Source organism: Balaenoptera physalus (genome assembly GCF_965194825.1).
Source record: "Balaenoptera physalus genome assembly, chromosome: 11".
Taxonomy (NCBI): Eukaryota; Metazoa; Chordata; class Mammalia; order Artiodactyla; family Balaenopteridae; genus Balaenoptera; species Balaenoptera physalus.
In genome coordinates this window covers 80,063,233-80,083,841 of record NC_138896.1, presented here as the reverse complement: position 1 = coordinate 80,083,841, position 20,609 = coordinate 80,063,233, and the positions used below count along the sequence as shown (strand labels likewise).

General features: G+C 53.1%; 1 protein-coding gene and 1 long non-coding RNA gene across 5 annotated transcripts in view; one reads left to right on the top strand and one right to left on the bottom strand.

The window, feature by feature from the left end:
• The window catches only part of LOC309637552, a 398,176-nt gene that overhangs the window by 221,081 nt on the left and 156,486 nt on the right, over positions 1 to 20,609 (bottom strand). The window lies entirely within an intron of this gene.
• The window catches only part of FAM3D (FAM3 metabolism regulating signaling molecule D), a 32,722-nt gene that overhangs the window by 7,570 nt on the left and 4,543 nt on the right, over positions 1 to 20,609 (top strand). For 2 of the 4 annotated variants that reach the window (XM_082412380.1, XM_082412381.1), the window contains 8 exons: positions 2,078 to 2,098; positions 5,862 to 5,985; positions 7,380 to 7,438; positions 10,458 to 10,508; positions 14,172 to 14,256; positions 15,005 to 15,131; positions 18,548 to 18,628; positions 19,759 to 19,832. In XM_082412380.1, coding sequence (XP_082268506.1) covers positions 2,078 to 2,098; positions 5,862 to 5,985; positions 7,380 to 7,438; positions 10,458 to 10,508; positions 14,172 to 14,256; positions 15,005 to 15,131; positions 18,548 to 18,628; positions 19,759 to 19,806 — 596 coding nt within the window. In that variant the 3' untranslated portion in view covers positions 19,807 to 19,832. Of the gene's footprint in view, positions 1 to 2,077; positions 2,099 to 5,861; positions 5,986 to 7,379; positions 7,439 to 10,457; positions 10,509 to 14,171; positions 14,257 to 15,004; positions 15,132 to 18,547; positions 18,887 to 19,758; positions 19,833 to 20,609 lie in introns of those variants that run through there. The other 2 variants (XM_082412379.1, XM_082412382.1) reach the window with 2 other exon arrangements.

The following is a 20,609-nucleotide window of genomic DNA, read 5'->3' as shown; positions in this document are numbered from 1 at the left end:
CCTCCAGTTAGTAACTCTTCTTGCCTGTTCACTCGATGCCGGCCCCTGTATGCCAGCTGTTGTACTGTACTACTGTACTTTTCAAGGTCCTGTACTGTAAGACTGAAAATGTTTTCTTTATTTTTTGTGTTTGCTTTTTATGTATTATTTGAGTGAAAAGTATTATAAACCTATTACAGTACGGTACTATATAGCCGATTGTGTTGGGTACCTGGGCTAACTTTGTTGGACGTACGAACAAATTGGACTTAGGAATGTGCTCTCGGAATGGAACTCATTCATATATAGGGGACTTACTGTATAGAATATACAAAAATGGAAGTGCATTAACATGACCTGAGTCTTGCAAAATGCTTACAGTGGCAGGAAATGTAACCAGTGGGAAAAGCAGCCATCCAAAACCACTGGTGTGCTCAGGCACGGAAAGGGGAACCTTCATTTACTTCAAACACTCCTGACCTGGTTGCATGCACCCCACCTGATGATTTCATGCATTAATATGGAAGCACATATATTACTATAGCACAAAATTTTCTAATGTTTTTATTATTATCTTGATACATAGTTGGTTTCCTTTTTAATCCAATCTATTTTATTTTATGCATTTAATAACTTGCCGTCTGGTAGAGTAGGAAGTGCTGAGTGTCTCAAGAGAAGTGGGAATAAATTTACTCTAAGGGGAGTTCATAGGCTTTTCCAAATCACCAAAGGGGTCCATGACACAGAAATCAGGTGATTAAGGAATTTCTGATTTACCTCATAAATTGGGCAGGGTTCTTTCAGACGGGAGTGACAGACCCAACTGTAAGCAGTTTAAACAAAATGGGATGTCTTTTGAGTCAGGTCATTGGGAAGCCCATGGCATCAGACCTTAGGTGTGGCTGGATCTAGGGGCCCCGGCAAAGGCCCCAGAGTCTATCTCTGTGTCCCTGGGCTCTGCTCCTTGCTATTTAACCTCATTCCATGGGCAGCTTTCTCTCCCAGGCAGGCCTGGTGGCTACCAGCTCTCTGGATGTTCACCTTGTAGCTCAGCTGAAAGATGCTTCTCTCTCCCCCGGGGCCACATATCAACCCCTAGAAGGGCTCCGACTCCAGACGAATGTAACGCTATAACTGGCCCAGCCTGGGACACGTGATACCCCTCGGGCCTTGGAGGCAAGGGTAGGGGGACAGCTTCTCAAGGACCAAACGGAAAGTGTGTCAGTGTGGGTGTCCCCCAAAAAGGAGAGATCCCCCGCTCCCCGCCGGCATTTCTGTGTCCCCTGGGGGCCCTGTCCTCTAGGAGTTAGCACCCAGCTGGTGGGAGACCGGACGTAGAACCGCAGAAATAAGCGGGACGCGGCACAGCTAAGACGTGAAGCCTGTTCAGACGTTCGGAGCTGCGGGAGTCGGGAAGGGATGCTCCAGGCCCGAGCAGTGACAGCCACACCATCCCGTCCTTCCCTGGCCGAAGCCAGGGCTCTCGGCGCCTCTCACTGGCTCTTCTCCACAGCCGGCGAGAGTGGGTGCGATGGCCCCCACTGCGCGGGCGAGGAGGCCGAGCCCCAGAGGAGAAAACTCACACGTGGTCACACACGGTCAGGCTCCAAGTCCAGTGGGCCTCACAAAAGAGGTCTGCTTCTTTTTAACCATGAGAGAGTCCTCTGTGTGCGTGTGTGTGTGCGTGTGCACGCACATGTGTCTCTATGAACGTGTGTAAGTGTATTGCATGCGTCTGTGTGCATGTGTGCACGCTTTGTGTGTATGTGCGTGTGTGTGTGCGCACGCACGTGTGTGTCTATGCACATGTGTAAGTGTATTGCATACGTGTGTGTGCATCTGTGCATGCTTTGTGTGTATGTGCGTGTGTGTGTGTTTGCGCGTGAGAGAGAGAAGTGGTGACAGTGGCAAATTAGGGAGGACTTCCAGACCAGATGGGACTTTCAACTCATTTCAACCCCTGCCACGGGACAGGGACCGCACCTGGCCAGGCCAACACCTCTCTGAATTCCCTTCTTCCCACCCCCCAGCCCCCAGCATCCACCCTGTGCAGGGGCCCAAAGCACTTTCTAACCAGATGCTGTCTTCTCTCCAACAGGTTCATTCTACAAGGAGAACCGTGAGTGTCGACTCAGCCCCATTTCCCTTAGGGTGAGGTGTTCCAGGGTCTCTAGTCCCAGCCCTGAAGGTTCTAGAAAAAACTTGGTTCCCAGAGTCTGCCCGGCTCACTCTTTCCATGGCCTGATGGTGCCTTCCAAAGCCCCCAGCCCTGTGGCCCCTTCTCAGCCATTCGGACTCATGGGGGAGCTCAACTGTCTCCCTTCCCCAGCACCCCCAGCCTGCAGTCTGGACTGCACCCACCCTGCCCCCCTCTCTCATCCCCTGACCCGGCTGGGAGCCCCAAGGATGCGGGCTGTGTTTATTATCATCATTGCAATGACCCCAGAATTGGCTTATGTTTCCTGCTCCAAAGTACCAGGGCCATGTTGAGCACCACAGGGGCCCCCAGAGGCAAACAGAAGGGGGTGCTGATAGTCTAAGGGGGCAGAAGGGCCATATGTGCCAAGAGAGGTGGGGCGACATGCCCTGGGCTCCAGGAGGGCCGCCTGCTTCCAATGGGAAGGTGTCAGGGAAGGCTTCAGGGAGGAGGCGGCTATTTAGCTGTGCCTTGTGGAGGAGAGACTGGCCTGTGCAAAGGCCTAGGGGCAGGATTGCTGGGGCTCCAGTGGAGAACTTGGCTGCTGAGTCAGGGACGCAAGTGTGGGGAGTGGAGAGAGCACTGGGAAGGCAGGAGTGCTGAGACGTCTGAACAGTGCAGAGAAGCGCAGAGAAGGTGGAAGGAAGGGACAATTATGGTGATGATAACAGTAACAGTGATTGAGTGCCTACTGTGTGCCAGACACTGTATTCAGAACTTTACAGGCATCTCATGCAATCCTCACCACAACCCTATGTGGATGCCATAAGTATCACCATTTTGTAGATGAGGAAACTGAGGCTCAGAGAGGTGAAATCTCTTGGCCAAGGCAATGCAGCTGTAAATGGCAGGGAGGGAGTCAACCTCCCCATCTAATCCAGAGCCCACCCTCTCAACACCTCCTTACAAGAGACAACACCTCCGAGTCCCCCTTTCCACACCAACATGGTGGTGACTGAAGGGGGATGCAGCTCGGGGAGTGGGACTTTCCCTGACTGAAAAGGGCATGGAGGGGACTTCCCTGGTGGTCCAGGGGCTAAGACTCTGTGTTCCCAATGCAGGGGGCATGGGTTCAATCCCTGGTCAGGGAACTAGATCCCACATGCCACAACTAAGACCCAGTGAAGCCAAATAAATAAATATTAAAAAAGAAAAGAAAAGGGCATGGGAGCCCCCGTGCACTGTGGTATTACAGAGAGCAAAGACTGTGCACCAACACAAACCATTCACCCCACACCCTGAACCCTGTCTCGCTGAAGCCTCCTGAGTCACACTGTGAAGTAGACACTGTCACACAGCATCTTGGTGCTGAACACTCAGACGTCACCTGCTGGGGGGAAGGCAAATCCAAGCACACGTGCTGCCTCTCACCTTCACCGGTTCCCACAGTAGACACCACCAATCCATCCCAGCACTCTTTCCCTCCAAGCCCACAGGTAGCCTCAAGGCTTTATCATTAAGCCTTTAATAGTAGATCCGTTAACATTGAAGAGGAAACCTGTTTGACAACCCTGATCTAAACCAACTCCCTCATTTTACAGTTGGCACTTTTAAGCAAAAGGGAGAGTTTTCTGGCAAGTCACACAGCAGATGACTGAAGTCGGCCCGAGTTCCCTGACTGCAACTCCCCTCCAGTGCTCAGTTCCATGCCCTGAGCAACAGCCAGCCTCTTGGGTTCCCAGAGGGGTTGGGCAGCTTAGGAAACCCCTGAAACCCAAACCCACAGAGCAAATCCCCTGCCTCCCAGTGACTGAGACCCCTGGGCCTCCTCCCCCTCATCCAGTAGCTTGACCGTGAAGGCTGGATGGTCAGAAAATCAATTTGGGAAAAGCTTGCTAAGCCAGCCTGTTGACATGGGGTTTATCCGACTCAGCTGCTGTTGATTAGGCTCTGGGCAAACTCCAGGGTGGTCCCCGAAGCCTGGCCCAGCCCCTCTGGCAAGGTGAAAACCTCTGGATTCGAAAGTAAACTGGGCTCTCTGGGGGGGCGGAGGTGGAGCCCCCAGGCTCATAGGAGAAGAGGACCCCTCCCAGCCTCACCCTCATCTGTCCAGAGGGAGGGGTAGGGACGTCGGGTCCACATCTCCAGCCATCCCCCTCCTGAGCCACTTGGGGGTGTCTCCACTCCCGGCCCTCACTCTCTGGTGATAGTGTCCCAGGTGGAGCTCTGGTTACACCCACCAGGCCTGTATGCTGGCACTCGGGGTGGGGAACGAGAGCCTGGGATGGGCTTTCTGCTCAGATCATCAGGGCCGCCCACTCCACCAGGGGAGCCCTGTGGTGCAGGCTACATTCGCTCCTAAGAAGGGGCACCATCACCCACCCCGAGGCACCACAGGCTTGCCGAGCTTGGCACTAGCGGGCTGTGTCCCCCCAGAGGGACGCTCTTTCCTGATTCCCATTAAGGCTCCCTCTAGGCCCTGGAGACCCTAATCACCCTCCCAGCTTGGGCTCAGACCCGCCCAAATGCTCTAGGTGTTCATTCAGTGAAGATTTATCGAGTGCCTCCTATATGGCAGGCACAGGAGTTATGGGGATGATTTAACAAGACAGTAAAGATAAAGGGCTTGCCACAGTGCCTGGCAGGCAGCAAGGCCCTGGCGTGTGCCAGCGTCTATTGGGAAGCCTGTGGGTTTGCTCCAGGCACTCACTGGCGCGGCTCAGCCAGACGCCTGGCGCAGGGGCTGAAGGAGAGAAAGGCTGTCTGATCACTGCTCCCGTTTGCATGAACTTTCTCTAACTCCCTCTTTACCCAGTCCTCCCTCCTGGCACCTTCTGAACTGCCAGGTGGTGTTAAAACAACATGCATGAATATAAGTTAGAAACTGCCAGGCTGAAAGTGCGGGTGACATCTCAGCGGCTGTGTTTGGGGGCGCATCTGCCTCTCCCGCCTTTCACAGGCCTCCAGAGTTTGCCCTGGGAGGGCCGTGTGGAGAGGATGCAGGTCTTAATAGCAGCCACGATAATCAGAGGTCCCACATATTGAGTCCTCAGTGGGTTCCAGGGGCCATGCTAAGCCCCGGGAGGGAAGTTCCAGAACCACCTTTGAATCTCAGGGTCTGGTCCAAAGTAAGTGCTCCGGAAATGAGTGATAAGAAGAATAGCCAATAAGCACTGAGCATTAACCTGAGTTCATTAATCCCGGACAAGAACCCAGTGGAGAAGTACCATCATTAGCCCATTTCACAGATGAAGGAGCAGATTTGCAGGGAGTTTGAAGACTTGCTCAAGGGAACCTGGCTGGTGAGAAGCGCTCCCACCCACCATGCTGGGCCCCCAGGAGCTTGTCAACAGGGGCCTCTGTGAGCTCAAAAGGCTGCCATGTCTCAAGAGAAGGTTCTCAAGAGAATCCCTTAATCACGGTGACTCGGGTCATTAACCACCACTCGCTGTTCCGCACACAGTTACCGAAGGCCTGCGGGCAGCCAGGAGCTGTGCCAGGGCTGCGGCTGTGCGGGGAAACCCGGAAATGAACGCTGGGTGGTCAGACACGCAGCGTCCCGTGTCTTTGATGGGGTTGTTGGAAGCACTGTGGGAGCACAGAAAGGGGCAAATCTGCAGACCTAGGTGGTCAGGGGAGGCATCTCTGGAGGAGCCCCTGAGCTGGCCCCCCGTCCCTGCCCCTCTCCTCCTCCTGGGCCCCTTCCTTAGCTGCCGCCACCAAAGCTGTTCCGTTCCCTCCCCAGCTTCACGCTTGGTGAAGACCAAGTGTGGCCTCAGCAAATCCTGCCCAGACAACTTCTTTGCGTTTAAAATCAGCAGCGGGGCCGCCAACGTCGTGGGCCCCTCCATGTGCTTTGAAGGCCAAACGTAAGTTTCTGGCATTTCTTTTCTTTTCTTTCATTAATTCACTCATTAGCAAGTTCAGAGGCCTCGAGGGCAGGCCCTAGAGACCAGACCACACCTTCGACATGCTTCCTTTTACTCTGGGTGGCTGGGTCACACATGATAATAATCCTAACATCTTGCAAATCTGCCAGCACCTTGCTAGACGCCTTACAGCATCGTCTCGCTCAATCCCCCAGCACTCCTGGAGGTGGGGCGATAATCCTCCCCTTTGTAAAAATGAGGAAACTGAGGCTCAGACACTGTTAGCCAGCTAACCCTTGGTAGAGCCAGGATTTGAACTCAGGTCTGTCTGATAGCCAAGCTGCTGGGCTTCCTATGACGGGGGATGCCTAAGGGGAGTGTTCAAGATCAGGGTCCAGGTATCAAAGCCCAGATGCAGCAGGTGCCAGGGCTTCTACCCAGGCACAGGAGAAAGACTATATACCAGGCTTTCTAGGTAGTAAAGTCTCTGGGACAGCAAGTTCATCCTACAAAAGAAGCCAGAGACAGGTGTTTTAGTACGGATTCTGAACCTAGATCCAAATCATTTAGGCAAAACAAGGAAACCTACTGGTTCACATACCCAAAAGGCCAGAGGCAGTGGGCTCCAGCACCAGCTGAATCCAGGGGTTCAAACCAAGTCATCAGGGCTCCCTCTCACACTACCTTCAGCTCTGCTTTCCTCTGTCATTAGATTCGGTTTTCTCTACTGAAAATGGACTTCTTCATGTGGTGAAGGAGGGAGGCCACCAGCTGGGTTGACATAACAGCCCTGTCTAGCACCCCACTGGGAAGAGCTTTCCCATCTGAATTAACCCTGCAAAAGTCCCGGGGCTGGGACTCATTGGCTGGCCTGGGTCACATGACCACACTGGCCCGATCACTGTGACCAGGGGCACAGGATACCGGCTTGTCCAGGCCTGGGAGAGAGGTCAGTGCTGAGAACCTCCTGGCCTGAGACGGAGAAGTACACTTTTCCCAGGGATACCAGAGGACGGGGTATGGATGCTGGGCCGCAGGAACACAGCTGGGCTCCACTTGGGGATCCCAGACATGGCAGGACGGGAGCAACTTTCCAGGCTCTGCCTTCCACCTAGCCTGGGGACATGGGCTGACCCTGCCTCCAGCACCTCCGAGCCCCGGGCAGGGACCCTCCCTCTTCCCTGGGCAGACTGTTCTGGTCCAAACGTGCCATGAGAGACTCCTCAGAGAATCCAGCCCACCGCTCGTTCCCAGGAGAAAACAGATGGCCCAGATAATTCCGTGTGTTTCCTGATGCTTCGGCATCACACCATGTGGGCCCTCTCAGAGTTCCAGAGTGTTCACTCCACACTCGGGACCAACTGTTGTATTTTGTTTTTCTTCTTTCTCTTCAGGATCATGAGTCCTGTGAAAAACAACGTGGGCAGAGGCCTGAACATCGCCCTGGTGAACGGTGAGTTGCCGATCCACCCCCCCGCCAGCCGGCCCCCACCACGCTCTGAAGCCTGGCTGGCCTGTGGGAACAGGTCTAAAAGAGCTGGTCTGCCCTGCAGTCATGGCCAGGTCCCTGCCAGGTGCACCTATCTCAGGAGGATACGCTGCTGCTATGAAACGTGACCCCGTCTGGGCTTAAACCAACACCCATGAAACCATAGGGGACAATGTGAGATTACAAGCTGAGTGCACGCCTTCATTCACTCATTCAGCAAAGAGCCACAGCAGCTACTGTGGGCCAGGCCCCGTATGGAGTTCTGGGGGTCACCTGTGAACTAGAAGGACAGACCCAGGCTTGACAACCCCCTGTGGGCACCCATGAAGTTCACAAAAAATCAGAAGGTGGTGAGCACATATGAAGGAAAAGGAAACACAGCTTTGGGATCGGGACACAGAGCTGGCAGCGGAGGTAGTCGGGGGAGGAGGCTTCCAGAGGGAGGTGATGGTCAGCTGAGGCCTGAGGGATGGTAGGGGTTGACCAGGAGAAAAGAGGGAGGCTCCTTCCAGGCAGGGGCAACACTGTGCAGGGCGCAGGGAAGGGAAGAAGGAGGAGAGAGGCTTGGGGGTCCACACAGCCTCTCTCTGGCTATAACACAGAAGCAGGGTGGTGAGAGGTGAGGCTGGGGGACCAGCAGGGCCAGAGGATGAGGGGCTAAGTGTCCTGCTAAGAAGTGTGGACCTGAAGCAGAGCAGAACAGGGAGCCTTGGAAAGGCTTTGAGCAGGGCCTGAGGGCCCAGCCCTGCCTTCCTGAAACCTCCTTCGAGCTTGGACTAGAGAGGCTAGAGGCAGGGAGACCCAGGGAGGCCCACAGTCTCAGTAACCCTGCATCTCCAGCAGGTGATGAACAGGAAGCCAACTGCAGGCCAAGCCAGGAACAGGGACATGTTTCAGGAGGGGGTAGGTTACAGGGGCCGAGAAGGACCGGGCGGTGTGGCCCCAGCCGAGCCCCTCCTGTCTGTCTTCAGCTCTTACATGATCTGGGGAACAGGGTCCATTTGCCTGGATCTAAGAGCTATTCCTGGGAGAAAGGTCAGGGCAGATGGAAAAAGGGCACAATGGACACTCAGGAGAAAAAGGGTTCAAGCTTGTGTGCAGTGTGACCACACGACCACACTTAGGAAGTGACAGGGTAGGATTGGAACCCTGGCCCTTTGCTCCTAGGGGACCCATTTCCCGTCTGCCAAGAAAGCCTGCTGCGTCAGGGGAGGGGTCAAAGCCTGGAACAAAGGAGGAGCGTTGCCGGACAGGGGTCAGAGGACAGCCCTGGCCGACTTCCTGGGAGTCCAGGAAGGGTGTGGGCCAGGAGGGGCAGGAAGCTGAGGGGGGCCGCTCCTCCTCCAGAGTCTTGAGAAGGAGAGGGAGGCCTGATTCCCCCTGCTGCTGGCCCCTTCCAGACGGTCTCAGAGCACCCCCGGCACACCAGGCCCCAGGAGACTGTAGCAGCCTCAACTGTCCCACCCTGTCTCCACTCACCCCACAGTGGGGAGGGCAGGGAAGGGCTCCAGCTGCAGCCGACCTGGCTGAAACCTGCTGGGCTTCTCTTCCCCCAGAGGGACCACCGTGGGAGAAAACGCCTGAGTATTCTCCCAGGAGATGGGCTCAGACGGAGGCCTCCTTCCCCATCCCTCGCAAAGCCCAAAGATTAAAACAACCACTGATAACACTGAGAGCTAACATTTATCGAGCACTTACTGTGTGCTAGCTATTTCACTGACCCTCATCACGATGCTAGAAGGCAGCTTTGTTCAGTTTCCCTGTTCTCCAGGTAAAAAATGGGGGCTCAGAGAGGCTGGGCAACTTGCCCAGGATACACAGCCAATACAATCATCTAGATTTGAACCTGGCTCTGGCTGACTCCAGGTCTTAATCACTCAGCGAAACTACCTGCTAGACTAGAAATGTGTCCAAGCACATGCGCAGCGCCTACTACATGCCAGCTGGGAAAGTCTAACAAATCACTCTAAGGGCCTCATGGTCCTCATCTACATAACGAGCCAGAACAACAAAAGGCTTGCTACTTCTCAACCTTTTAGATGGCAGGGATTCCTCTGAGAAACTGTTCAAACTACACCTCCTCCCCCCCGGTTCCAGAAAAATCCGCAAATGCACAGGATCACAAAAGTAGTTTCACTGGCTTCATAGATTCTTTCCCAAGAGCCCCACGTGAAGGGTCTGGAGGGGCTTGGACACTAGTGGCTCCAAGAATTCAGGGGGGACTGCAATGAGAGCCTGCTTCCACCCGGCAGGAGAGCTGCCACTACCCAGGCGCCTGTCACCACCCTCTTATCAAATCTACCAACTGAATTAGGGGGAGGGGGCAGTGAAGGCAAAACTAGAGCTGCCATCCCCTCTGCAACACCCCCATCCAGTGGCCAAAGGTAGGAACTGCAATTTTCCTCCAGAACACCTGATTCCCTGTAGGATTTGTACCCTTTGCAAAGCCCACCAAGGCAATCTAGATTACTGGACTCAGGACACTGAGTACACTTCAGCCCACTGAAAATCCCTTTGCCTTCAAGAGTTGGAACATTCAAATTGCAGAGTTCCTATTTAGGTGATAATAGTAATGATGGTTGTAGTTTTTTTAGTTACTATTTTATAGGTAAGATTTATCTCACATGCATATATTTTAAATACATCTCATTTAGTTCCCACAGCCCATGGTACAGATGCAAATATTGAGGTCAAATGCTAAGTCGTGCATTAGGAAGTGGCAGGGCAGAACACAAACCCAGACTGGTTGGATTCCATTCAGTTCCCGAAACCCTGCACCGTTATGCGCTAGTACCTCTCAGATCAGCCCAATGGTTACTGGGCACCTAATTTAGTCCTGCATGCTTTCTACAGGACCTAATTTTGTTCCACTATTATTCTATTCTATTTTTAGACCTTAGACTACAGAGTAGCCACTCTCCACAAAATGACAGACAGAATGACATGCTACGGCAAATAATAGTTCTGCTCTCTTATCCCTTAGGAACCACGGGAAAGGTGATGACACAGAAATATTTCGACATGTACTCTGGAGGTAGGCACCTCTGTTGGCACTGAAGTCGAGGGCGGGCTGAGCTCCTTCCTGTGGCAAGAGGCTACCTGGGTGCCAGGGAGTTTGGCTCTTGTTTCCAGGGACCCAATCAGAAAGCGGCACAGTGGGGGGGCCATCCTGCTGCCTTTGAAACTCCTTTCTGCTGTCTTACTGCGTGCTCCCTGATGCAGATCCTGAGGCAAGGATTCAAGTGGGGTGTTTATTTGGGAGGAGGTGATCTCAGGGAATGTCAGTAGGGAGTGGGGGAGTGAGCCGGGGAAAGGAAGGCAGCCAGTGCAGAGCGTTACGGAGCCATGGATCACTGCGGGCAGCCAGTGTAGAACATGTGCCCCTGAGACACCCCGAGGGGCAAGGGAGCCCGGGTGCTCCTACCCCTATTCCTTGGCACTTCCACGCTTCTGGCCTGCCCCAGGGTACAAAGGAGGATGTGGAGGCCGGAGAAGACCTTCAGGCAAAGAAATGCTGGTGCCGGCAGTGGGAGGCCAGGCACGTGTGCACTGAAATGCTGAGGAGGAGGGAATGGGGCCCAGTTTGCTCTGCTAGGTAGAAGGTATTTTTTTAAAGCCACAGGGTCGTTATCGAGCCCAAGGACAGGACAAGGCCTCCTGAGGCCCAGAAAGGACAGCTATGAGGCTCCAAGCTCTCTGCATCTTTCTGCAGATGTCTTTTCCTCTCTCTACATAGACATGCTTTCTGAGCTTCTCTGTACCCATGGACACCCCTTACTCAGGAAGTCACTTCCTCCTTGTCCTTAGCACGGCCCAGCAACAGGCCACCGACTCACCTGGTCTGGAGGCCCGGATACCTAAGTCCCCACCAGCAGCTTCCTCCCCGACAGGCCGCCCGGCAAAGCTGTGGGTGGAGGTGGGACTCTCACGCAGCGCTCGAGACATCTTCCAAATGTGGTGGAATCAATCCCGGGCCCAATATGCCACTTGCTGCCCAGCCGGCAACCCAGCCCCCCACCAACACAGGAGCCTCAGCAGGAGCGAAGAAGCAGCAGGGTGGCCCCTTGAAGACAGCAGAGGTCTGGGCCCCGCAAGGACTGGCTTCCGCCAGGATAGATGAACTGAGCTCAGCCTCCTTCTCGGCGCCTGGCTCGACTCTGTGTCCCCGCAATCACAGGGCCATCTCTGGGCTCGGGCATCTAGGGCGCTGAGCATGAGACCCCTCACCCCAGAAGCTCCTCACAGAATGGAAGGGCCCTGCTGCTGCCAATCAGCTTGTTTCTTCTATCCTCAGTCTCCCACCTTTGCCTCCGTCTCCAGGGAAAACCTACCTCACTGCACCCACCTAAATATGTGAGCCCAAAAGGGGAGAAATCACCAAGCAGCAGAGAGCAGGAAGCCCTCTTGGCTTTACAAACGAAGGAGGGGCTGAAATGTGGGAAATGGAAGTCTGCTGCCCAGAAGTCACAGCGGGGGAAGGTGTTCAGAAGGTGACCTGTGACAGCATCCTTAGAGACAGGAGCCGGGACTGTGTCTTGGGCTCAGGGCTTCCCACGATGGCCATCTTCCAGCCGAGTCCCACCTCACAGATAGGGTCTGCAGGGCCAGAGGACGTGCCCACCTGGAGCCTGCATCAGGGCCCGTGCAGACCTCTTCCAGGTGTGCCCCCCATGCTACAGACACACCCATAGGACTGAGGGGTGGCCGGGGGTCAGCTGCTGCTGGAGGAGAGGGTGGCAATGACAGAGCTTGGACAGGCAGGGTGGGTGTCCACATGCAGGCATGCAAAGCCCCTCCTGGTACAGGACAGAGCTGGAGACGGGTGAGGAGAGAGCGGGACAGGCCATGGGCCGAGGGCAGGGACCTTCATTTGTTCTCTGTCCAGCGTGGCCTGGGACCAGGTTATGGAAAATGTTATCTCTGGAGTCAGAGATTTCAGGTTTGGTGACCTGAGGCAGGTGACATCTCTTGAACCTCGATTTTGTCATCTATAAAATAGAGGTAGCCATAGACTTCCACTTCATAAGCTGGATGTGAGAATTAAATGATAACCTGCAATAATCAGGGGGAGGGACCCAGCCTGGCTTGGGGAGGAGCCCAGGGACGCTTCATCTCCCTTCCCTCTTCCCTCACTCCATCCATGTGATTCGGAAGCAAGGAGGTCATCTGTCAAAATGAAAAGGGAAAAAAAAAGATAAACCAAGTTTTATAATGCTTTATCATAAACTTGGATGTAACCATGGCTGATGGGGAACAAGAAACAGAAGCCTTTTGAGAACAAGTCGCCCCTTCCTACAGAAGACAAAAAAAATATGACTTTTCGAAGTGAGAAGATAGTTATCAGAAGGCACACTTCATTTTTTCCAAACATCCACTGTCCATTCCAGACAAGAGCCAGCTCTTGATATCTGCTGACGGCTCAAACAAATTAATGGTACTTTCAGAGCTCCCACTTTTTGTCTCAAGAGTTGAAGGGCTGCTGTGGTCATTGACCGGAGGCCTCCGTGTTACAGAACAAGTTGGTGGCTGGCCTTGCTTGGGGGACTTGATGTTTCCTCTGAATTCAAGGGATACCCACAGAATAGTAAGAATCAGGGCAACTTCACGGGCATGCAGGCTGTGAGCAGGAAAGTCACACAGGGCCCCTTGCTTAGAAGAAACTTGATTCGATGCTCTGCCTTCACCATCTTGAAATTATTAATAATTTTTCAACAAAAGGCCCACATTTTCATTTTGCACTGGGCCCTGAAAATTATGTACCCAATCCTGCTAATAATTGTAATTCTGTTATAATGCACTTATAATGCACTTATAATGCAAGCCCAGAGTCATTGTCACATTTGAGCTTTACAGAAATGCTCTGAGCAGGGCTATTAATTATTCTCCTTTGACAGATGTAGCCCCTGCTTTGACCACCAGGCCGATCTTGCCCATACTTCCTCCACTGTTCAAGAGCCCTCTGTATAAGTTATGCCTTATCCAGAGTACTATTTGCACTGTTCGTGTGTTCCTTTAAATCAGTTCATTCACTTTTTTTTAACCTAAATAAATATATCTTAAAAGGAAATTATATCACTGCCCTAAGTAGAAAGCCATTATCTTTTTTTATGAATGGAAGGTGACCATAAAAATAAGCACAACAGAAAAAAAATCAGTGTCATTGAGGCAAGCTGCACGTTGATGCCTCCCCAGGTGCTGTCCCCAGACCTGCTCTGTGTTCAATCCAGAGATCTCTCAAGTGCAGGCAGGCATTAGAGATGTGAACGGAGCCTTGCTCCTTGACCTAAGCTGGAGAGTTGTGGGAGCCCCATGTTCTCTCTCAGTGGCCCGAGTTGCCCAGTGGGTGTACCCTCTAAAGTCAGCACAGACAGGCTGGGTGCATCTTAAACAGTGTAGAAGGGGCAGCGGAGCTCCTGAGAGGTGACTGTGCTCGGTCCCCTGGGGGGGGGGGTAGGCCTCCAAGGGCCCTTACACCATGGTTCTTGCCCCAGCTGCAGAGCAGAATCGCCTGGGAAACTTTCAAATTCCAGAACCCACCCCAGACCAGCTGAATGAAGATGCCCTCACGCTGTGCAGATGGAGCTCAGTGTCAGGCTGCCCGGGCATTCCTGGATCGTTAGGGCCATAGGAGAGGATGAGAATGACCAGCCGTCTTTCTCCTAAATGACCAGCACGTCAATTTTCCTTCCTCCCACAGATGCTAGCCTCCTGGTGAAATTCCTTAAAGAAATTCCAGAGGACATGCTGGTGCTGGTGGCCTCCTACGATGACCCGGGGACCAAGTAAGTGGGAACCTCCGCCTGCCAGGGCACGGGGAGAAGCGAATCAAACACCTCCTAACTGCAAGTCCTTTTCCTACTATCCTGCTGGCTCCAGCTTCTGACACCTTCTCCTAAGGAACCAAGCAGACAAGCACACAAAGAGATGTTCTGGGGGGTTCATCACAGCCATGGTCACAAGAGTGAAAAACTGGACACACTCTCCTCTCCCTGTCCAGTGATAGCAAACTGGTGACAGAAATCATGATATATGGCGATATAGGACATATTATTATATGTACATAAAAGAGGATATACTGCATCAGAAATGATGATGTAGAAAATATTTAAGGACACGGAAGAATGTTCACCCTTTAGTATTAAGTTAAAAAAAAAAAAGAAGCAGTTTACAAAAGAATTGGTATAATTCCACAGTGCACGGGGGAAAAAAGACATGAAGGAAATATACTAAAATTTTACAATGATTATGTCAAGGGGGGGTGAAACTAAGTAATTTTTAGTTACTTTGTAAAGTTCCATATTTTCCAAGTGAACGTGTATTATATTTACAAACAGAAGCAAAACCGTTGTAACTCTTCGCCAGCCCCTCGGATTGGCTTTCGGAGAAGCGTCCTGGCCACTCCGCCCTGTTTCTCCTGAGCTCGGGAGAGGCTGCTGCCCTCGCTGGAGGAGGGGTGGAGGGTAAGCCAAGGGCCTGAGACGCTCCCCCTTCTCCCATCCCGAGCTCACCGTCCTCTCTGGTCCCCTGCAGGATGAATGATGAAATCAGGAAGCTCTTCTCCAACTTGGGCAGCACCTACGCGAAGCAGCTGGGCTTCCGGGACAGCTGGGTCTTCTTAGGGGCCAGAGACCTCAGCAGTAAAAGCCCCTTTGAGGAGGTGAGTTCCTGGCAGCCTGCCTGTCCCAGTGAAGGAGGGGATGGGAGTTGCAGGGGACAATGCCAGGAATGGACAGACAAGGGCTGGGGTGTCTTGGAAAGGACACATGGGGCAATGTGAGGAGGGCTACCCAGCGGTCGTCCACCCCGGAGATCAGGGTGGCCTGATTGGCTAATCCCCCAGCAGGAAGCAGCCTTGACCAGGTGGGTCATATATAAATACATAGATACATAGATAAGTACCAAAAAGGAGAAGGAAAAGGAGAAAAAAAAAAAGGATGAAAGGAAATTAAGGCATGGAGGAAAGGGAAAGGAATGTGGAGGTGAAGCTCGCGTGATGGGGCGGGGGAAGAGTCCAGAGCAGCGAGTGGGATGCCCAGCTTCTGGTCCCCGCTGCGATCCCCTCCTCCCCCACTTCCTCAGTCTCCCCACCTGTAAAGGGGCAGGTTTGTGCCAGGGGAGCCCCAAGTTCCCTTCTAAGTTCCCTTGGAGAGGGTGAACTTGCACCAAGAAGGGCACACAGGAGGGCCGCCTTGAGTATGTGGAGGGAGTTAGGAGGGGTCCATGACCTGGGCTACACAGTCAGTACCCAGGGCTGGCCCGAGCAGAGTGCACCTGGGAGGCATCCAGAGGTGGAGTCTGAGGAACACTCACAGGAGGAAGGGGGAGTCAGTGACGGTTGGGGTCCCCAAGGAGATGCTGCACCTTCTCCCCCGCACCCCTTGCAGGACAACGCCATCTGTGCACCCCCAGCTCAGAGCAATTCCAAAACCTGGGAGAACTGGCCAGGCTTCCCCAGCATGAAGTTGGCCAGTCTCTGGTGGTGAGAACGTTCAGCTCTGCCCAGATCCAAGACGGGAAGCTAAGGGTCAATGATTCAGACATATATAGGACCACTGAGGAAAGGGAACTCTGTCCTGGAGGCAATGGGGAGCCGTGGTAGGCTTAAGCGGGAGAGTGACCAGATCAGATTGATAACAAGAAAGACTAGTATTCAGCAAGTGCTTGCTCTGTGCAGGCACGGCTGAGCAAGTGACCTGCAGGATCTTATTTAACCCACAACGAGGTAGGTACAATGAGCATCCATGCCATCTCACGGACAAGGATCCAGAGCCTTGGAGAAGTTTTAACCAGCTTGCTCAGTGATAGGGACGCATTTCTCATCCAGGTCTGCAGCTTCCCCGAGGATTTCCTGTCCTCATACTTTTAGAATGGCCTCCCGCCTGTGCATGGAGAGCACTGTGAAAGGGGCACAAGTCAGAAGGCAGGCAGGAAGCCAATGCAATAATCAGACAAGAGACCCAGCAGCCTGGAGGGGGGGGGGGCTGTGGGAGGCAGAAAAGGGACAATCAAGAAGCCTCGTGCTGAGCTCCAGGGAGGTGCGGGGGAGGCTAGAGTGGGCTGCAAGGGGTTTTGCCTTGTCTGGAAAATGCTGACCTGGTTTGTATGTGTGTGTTTCCAAGAGAATATATTCAGGTAATTAGAAATTACTTTAAAAAGTAAGGAACAGGGCTTCCCTGGTGGCGCAGTGGTTGAGAATCTGCCTGCCAATGCAGGGGACACGGGTTCGAGCCCTGGTCTGGGAAGATCCCACATGCCGCGGAGCAGCTGGGCCCGTGAGCCACAATTACTGAGCCTGCGCATCTGGAGCCTGTGTTCCGCAAGAAGAGAGGCCGCGATAATGAGAAGCCCGCGCACCGCGATGAAGAGTGGACCCCACTTGCCACAACTAGAGAAAGCCCTCACACAGAAACGAAGACCCAACACAGCCATAAATAAATTAATTAATTTAAAAAAAAAAAAAAAAGTAAGGAACAGGGCTTCCCTGGTAGCACACTGGTTGAGAATCCGCCTGCCAATACAGGGGACACGGGTTCGATCCCTGGTCCGGGAAGATCCCACATGCCGCAGAGCAACTAAGCCCATGCACCACAACTACTGAGCCTGTGCTCTAGAGCCCAAGAGCCACAACTACTGAGCCCACATGCTGCAACTACTGAAGCCCGCACGCCTAGAGCCCGTGCTCTGCTACAAAGAGTAGCCCCCGCTCACCACAACTAGAGAAAGCCCACATGCAGCAATGAAGACCCAACACAGCCAAAAATAAATAAATTTTTTTTTTTAAAGTAAGGAATAGTGCAAAGTAGCTTGTGCTAAAGGAGAAAAGGAGAGGACCCTCTGTTTATACCCTCTGGGTGAAGAACACAGGGGGCAGGGGCCTGGGGCTCCAGAATGTCCCTTTGGAAGGTGTCAGGGGCAGGACTCTCTAGGAAGAGGTAGGGCGGGCGCTGTTCTTCCAGACCCAACAAAACTGGGCCAATTACAGCAGAGAGGAAACACGTAAGTAGAGAAGAGTCAGCACCACCTTTTGCCTGATGTCTATGATCAGCTGACTGCAACCCATCACCCAAAAATGAACCAAAGACCCCGACGTGATTAAAACCATTCTGTTTTTTGTTCTCCCACATGGGAAACAGGGTTTCAGAGAAGCAGCATCTAGAATTTATTCTTCCTTCCTAAGGGTTAGCCACAATAATCCCACCTGTAGATTTTATCATTTACATTCTTTTTTCCGTAAATTAAGCCTGAGCATTTTAAACGTAATCTTAACTGATTTTATTCTCTTTATACATTTATTATTAATATTAATTAATATGACACAGTGGTTCCACGACTTACCAACCGGGTAGCCATAGGCAGTTACTTTGGTTCTCTGTGCCTCAATTTCCCCATCTGTAAGGTGAGATGGTAACAGCGAGCACTTCTTAGGGCTATTGTGAGGATTAATTACAGAAGGTGCTTTGTGTCTGGCATAGAGCAAGCATTCATGAATTGCTAGAATGCTTCTTTTTTTATCGAAGTACAGTTGATTTACAATGTTGTGTTAATTTCTGCTGTACAGCAAAGTGATTCAGTTATACATATACATTCTTTTTTTAATATTCTTTACCATTATGGTTTATCACAGAATATTGAATATAGTTCCCTATGCTACACAGTAGGACCTTGCTGTTTATCCATCCTACATATAATAGTTTGCAGCTAGGATGCTTCTTTTTCTTCTTCTTCTTCTTCTTCTTATTATTATTATTATCATTATTATTTGGGATGTCCTAGAGGGGCTAAAGGTCTTCAAGCACCACTCCCCACATGCTTGGTACCAGCCCCCGCCCCCCCACCCCGGTCCAGGGCATGACAGGTAGTGACTAGGCTCTGATCTCATCTCTGAAACCTTGGGCAAGTTGCCCTCCCCAGCCTCAGTTTACCCATTTGTGAAATGGGCTGGAAATATCCAACCCTCCCATGCCCCTCATGGGGCAGTGGCGAGGATGAAGTGAAGCCATTTAGGTTTTAAAGCACAACGCAAATGCAAGCGTGAGTCCTAACATTGTCAGTGTCTCTCTTCTGTCTCTCTAGTTCTTAAAGAACAACCCAGACGTGAATAAATACGACGGCTGGCCGGAGCTGCTGGAGCTGGAGGGCTGTGTGCCCCAGAAGGTATATTAGGGCGGCTGTGGCTCTTCCTGGGCCAGGGCCTGAGGCTGCTCCTGCCTGACTTAGGAGTCAGAGCCCAGGCTCACTGCGAGCTGGACCGGCAGGAGTGATGGCCAGCGGAGGAGGAGAAGGAAGAGGGAACGGAAGTGTGGAAAGTGCTGAGGGTCCGCCAGTACCCTGCACGCTTCCCCTGTTGGAAACAAAGCACCCCTGGGTGGAGGCGTCCTACCCGGAGGTGGCCAGCCTCAGAGAGTCCTTCTGGAGCCGGCTGTCTGTGGAGAGGACAGGTGTGCTTTCCTTCAGGGACTGCTGACTGTCGCTCCCAAGGAAGGACAGGATGGACGGCCTGCACCTGAGCACAATTAAATTTTATTCTTGATGATTTTGAACGAACTTTCCCACCCTTTGATGTGCTGCATTTCGCCTGGGGTGGAAATGGTCTAGACTGAGTCTGCTCGGCCACAAGTTCCAACAGGTTGGTGACGGCTTTGAGCACCTGGTTAGGCAGCTAGAAAGGAGGTCGGCTTCATAGGGATTACTTTTAGGTGTGAAAGAATCCTTGGCTCCCAGTGTGAGGTGTAAGATCCACGGGAACAGAGACAGCCAGAGGACCAGACGCAGAGAACACGGTCTTCACCTGCTGTTTGAATGAGGGCTGGAGAAAATCCGGAGCTGGAGACGGGGAGGAAGCAAGGAGATCTGAGAAAGGCTGGAAGGAACAGCCAGACTGAAAGGCTTCGGGGGAAACAGCCTGGCTGTCTCTGTGTGGGTTCCCTCGGGAGCAGCCCCAAGATAAGGCTTCGAGTGCAGGTCGTTTATTTGGGAAGTGATTCTAGAAAACACCCATAGCAGATGGGAAAGTAAGACAGGAGAGAGAAGGCAGCCAAGAAGGGGTGTGTTGTTGACTCAGCTACTGCTGTGGGTGAGTGGAGCTTAATCCCACGGGGAACCCCTAGGAATCGGTGTAAGACACACACCTCAGAGATCTCAGTCAGAGGTGAGGGAGCTGGGGTACTTATACACCAGCTCCCATCGGCCATCGTTGGAGGGCTGCTGGTGTTGGGGCTGATGTGAATTCCTGGGCCCTTCTAGTCTGACCTATGTGGGAAAGAGCAGCCTTCTTGCCTTTGCAGAGAGTCCTTGGCCGAGAGATGTCAATACCAGCTGCTGGAGGCCACTGAAGTGGTGAGGCCCAAAGGATATGGTGGTAAGACCCAGCCTGGGGTCTCTGAGAAGGGCGGGGCACAGGGGGCAGACCAAATCCTGGGAGGGGGCATGGGAGCAGAAAACACTGGTACTCGGGCTCCTGGAGTGTGTACTAGGGAGACTGCAAGGCTCGTGGAGAAGATGCCCAGGCCCCAAGTGCCAACGCCCCGAGCAGGGGGACAGCAGAGGCTGAGGTCCTGTGCACTCCGCTGGCATGGGGCTCACAGTTACCAAGCTCTGGGGACAGGCAGGGCTTCAAATGGGCCAAGAGGGCCTGGGGTAGAGAAGCACAGAGTGTGGGAACCTGTGACAGGGGCCATGGCAGGCTGGGACAGGGGCTGCAGTCGCCTGGGGTCAAGATCCATGATGAGGGCCGGCTAAGAGGGCTGTGAGCAGGCTTGCCTGCGGAAGTCAGCAGAAGGCGTCCAGCCAGCCACCCCGCCGATTCCATGACCCCCTCCGCCCCCAAGCACAGTAGCTCACTCTCAGGGGAGAGTTTGCTGGCAGCCCACCCCCCCCAACCACTTACACAGACTCCCACATCCATGTAATGCCTGACGGCACTGGGAGCAAGTGGATTTGCTCCGTTCCTCCCTTTTTGTTCCAAGTGGCAGGACCCTCCTCCCACACCTGACATGCTGACAAAGGGCTGCCCCCGAACCCCAGTGCCCTTCCTTCCTGACCCCCAGGACCAGGGGGTGGGGGGAGGGTGCTTCTGAAGGCCCTGGACCCTGACCAAGCCCCTCAGTTTCTCTTAGCTGACTCACTTCTATTCTAA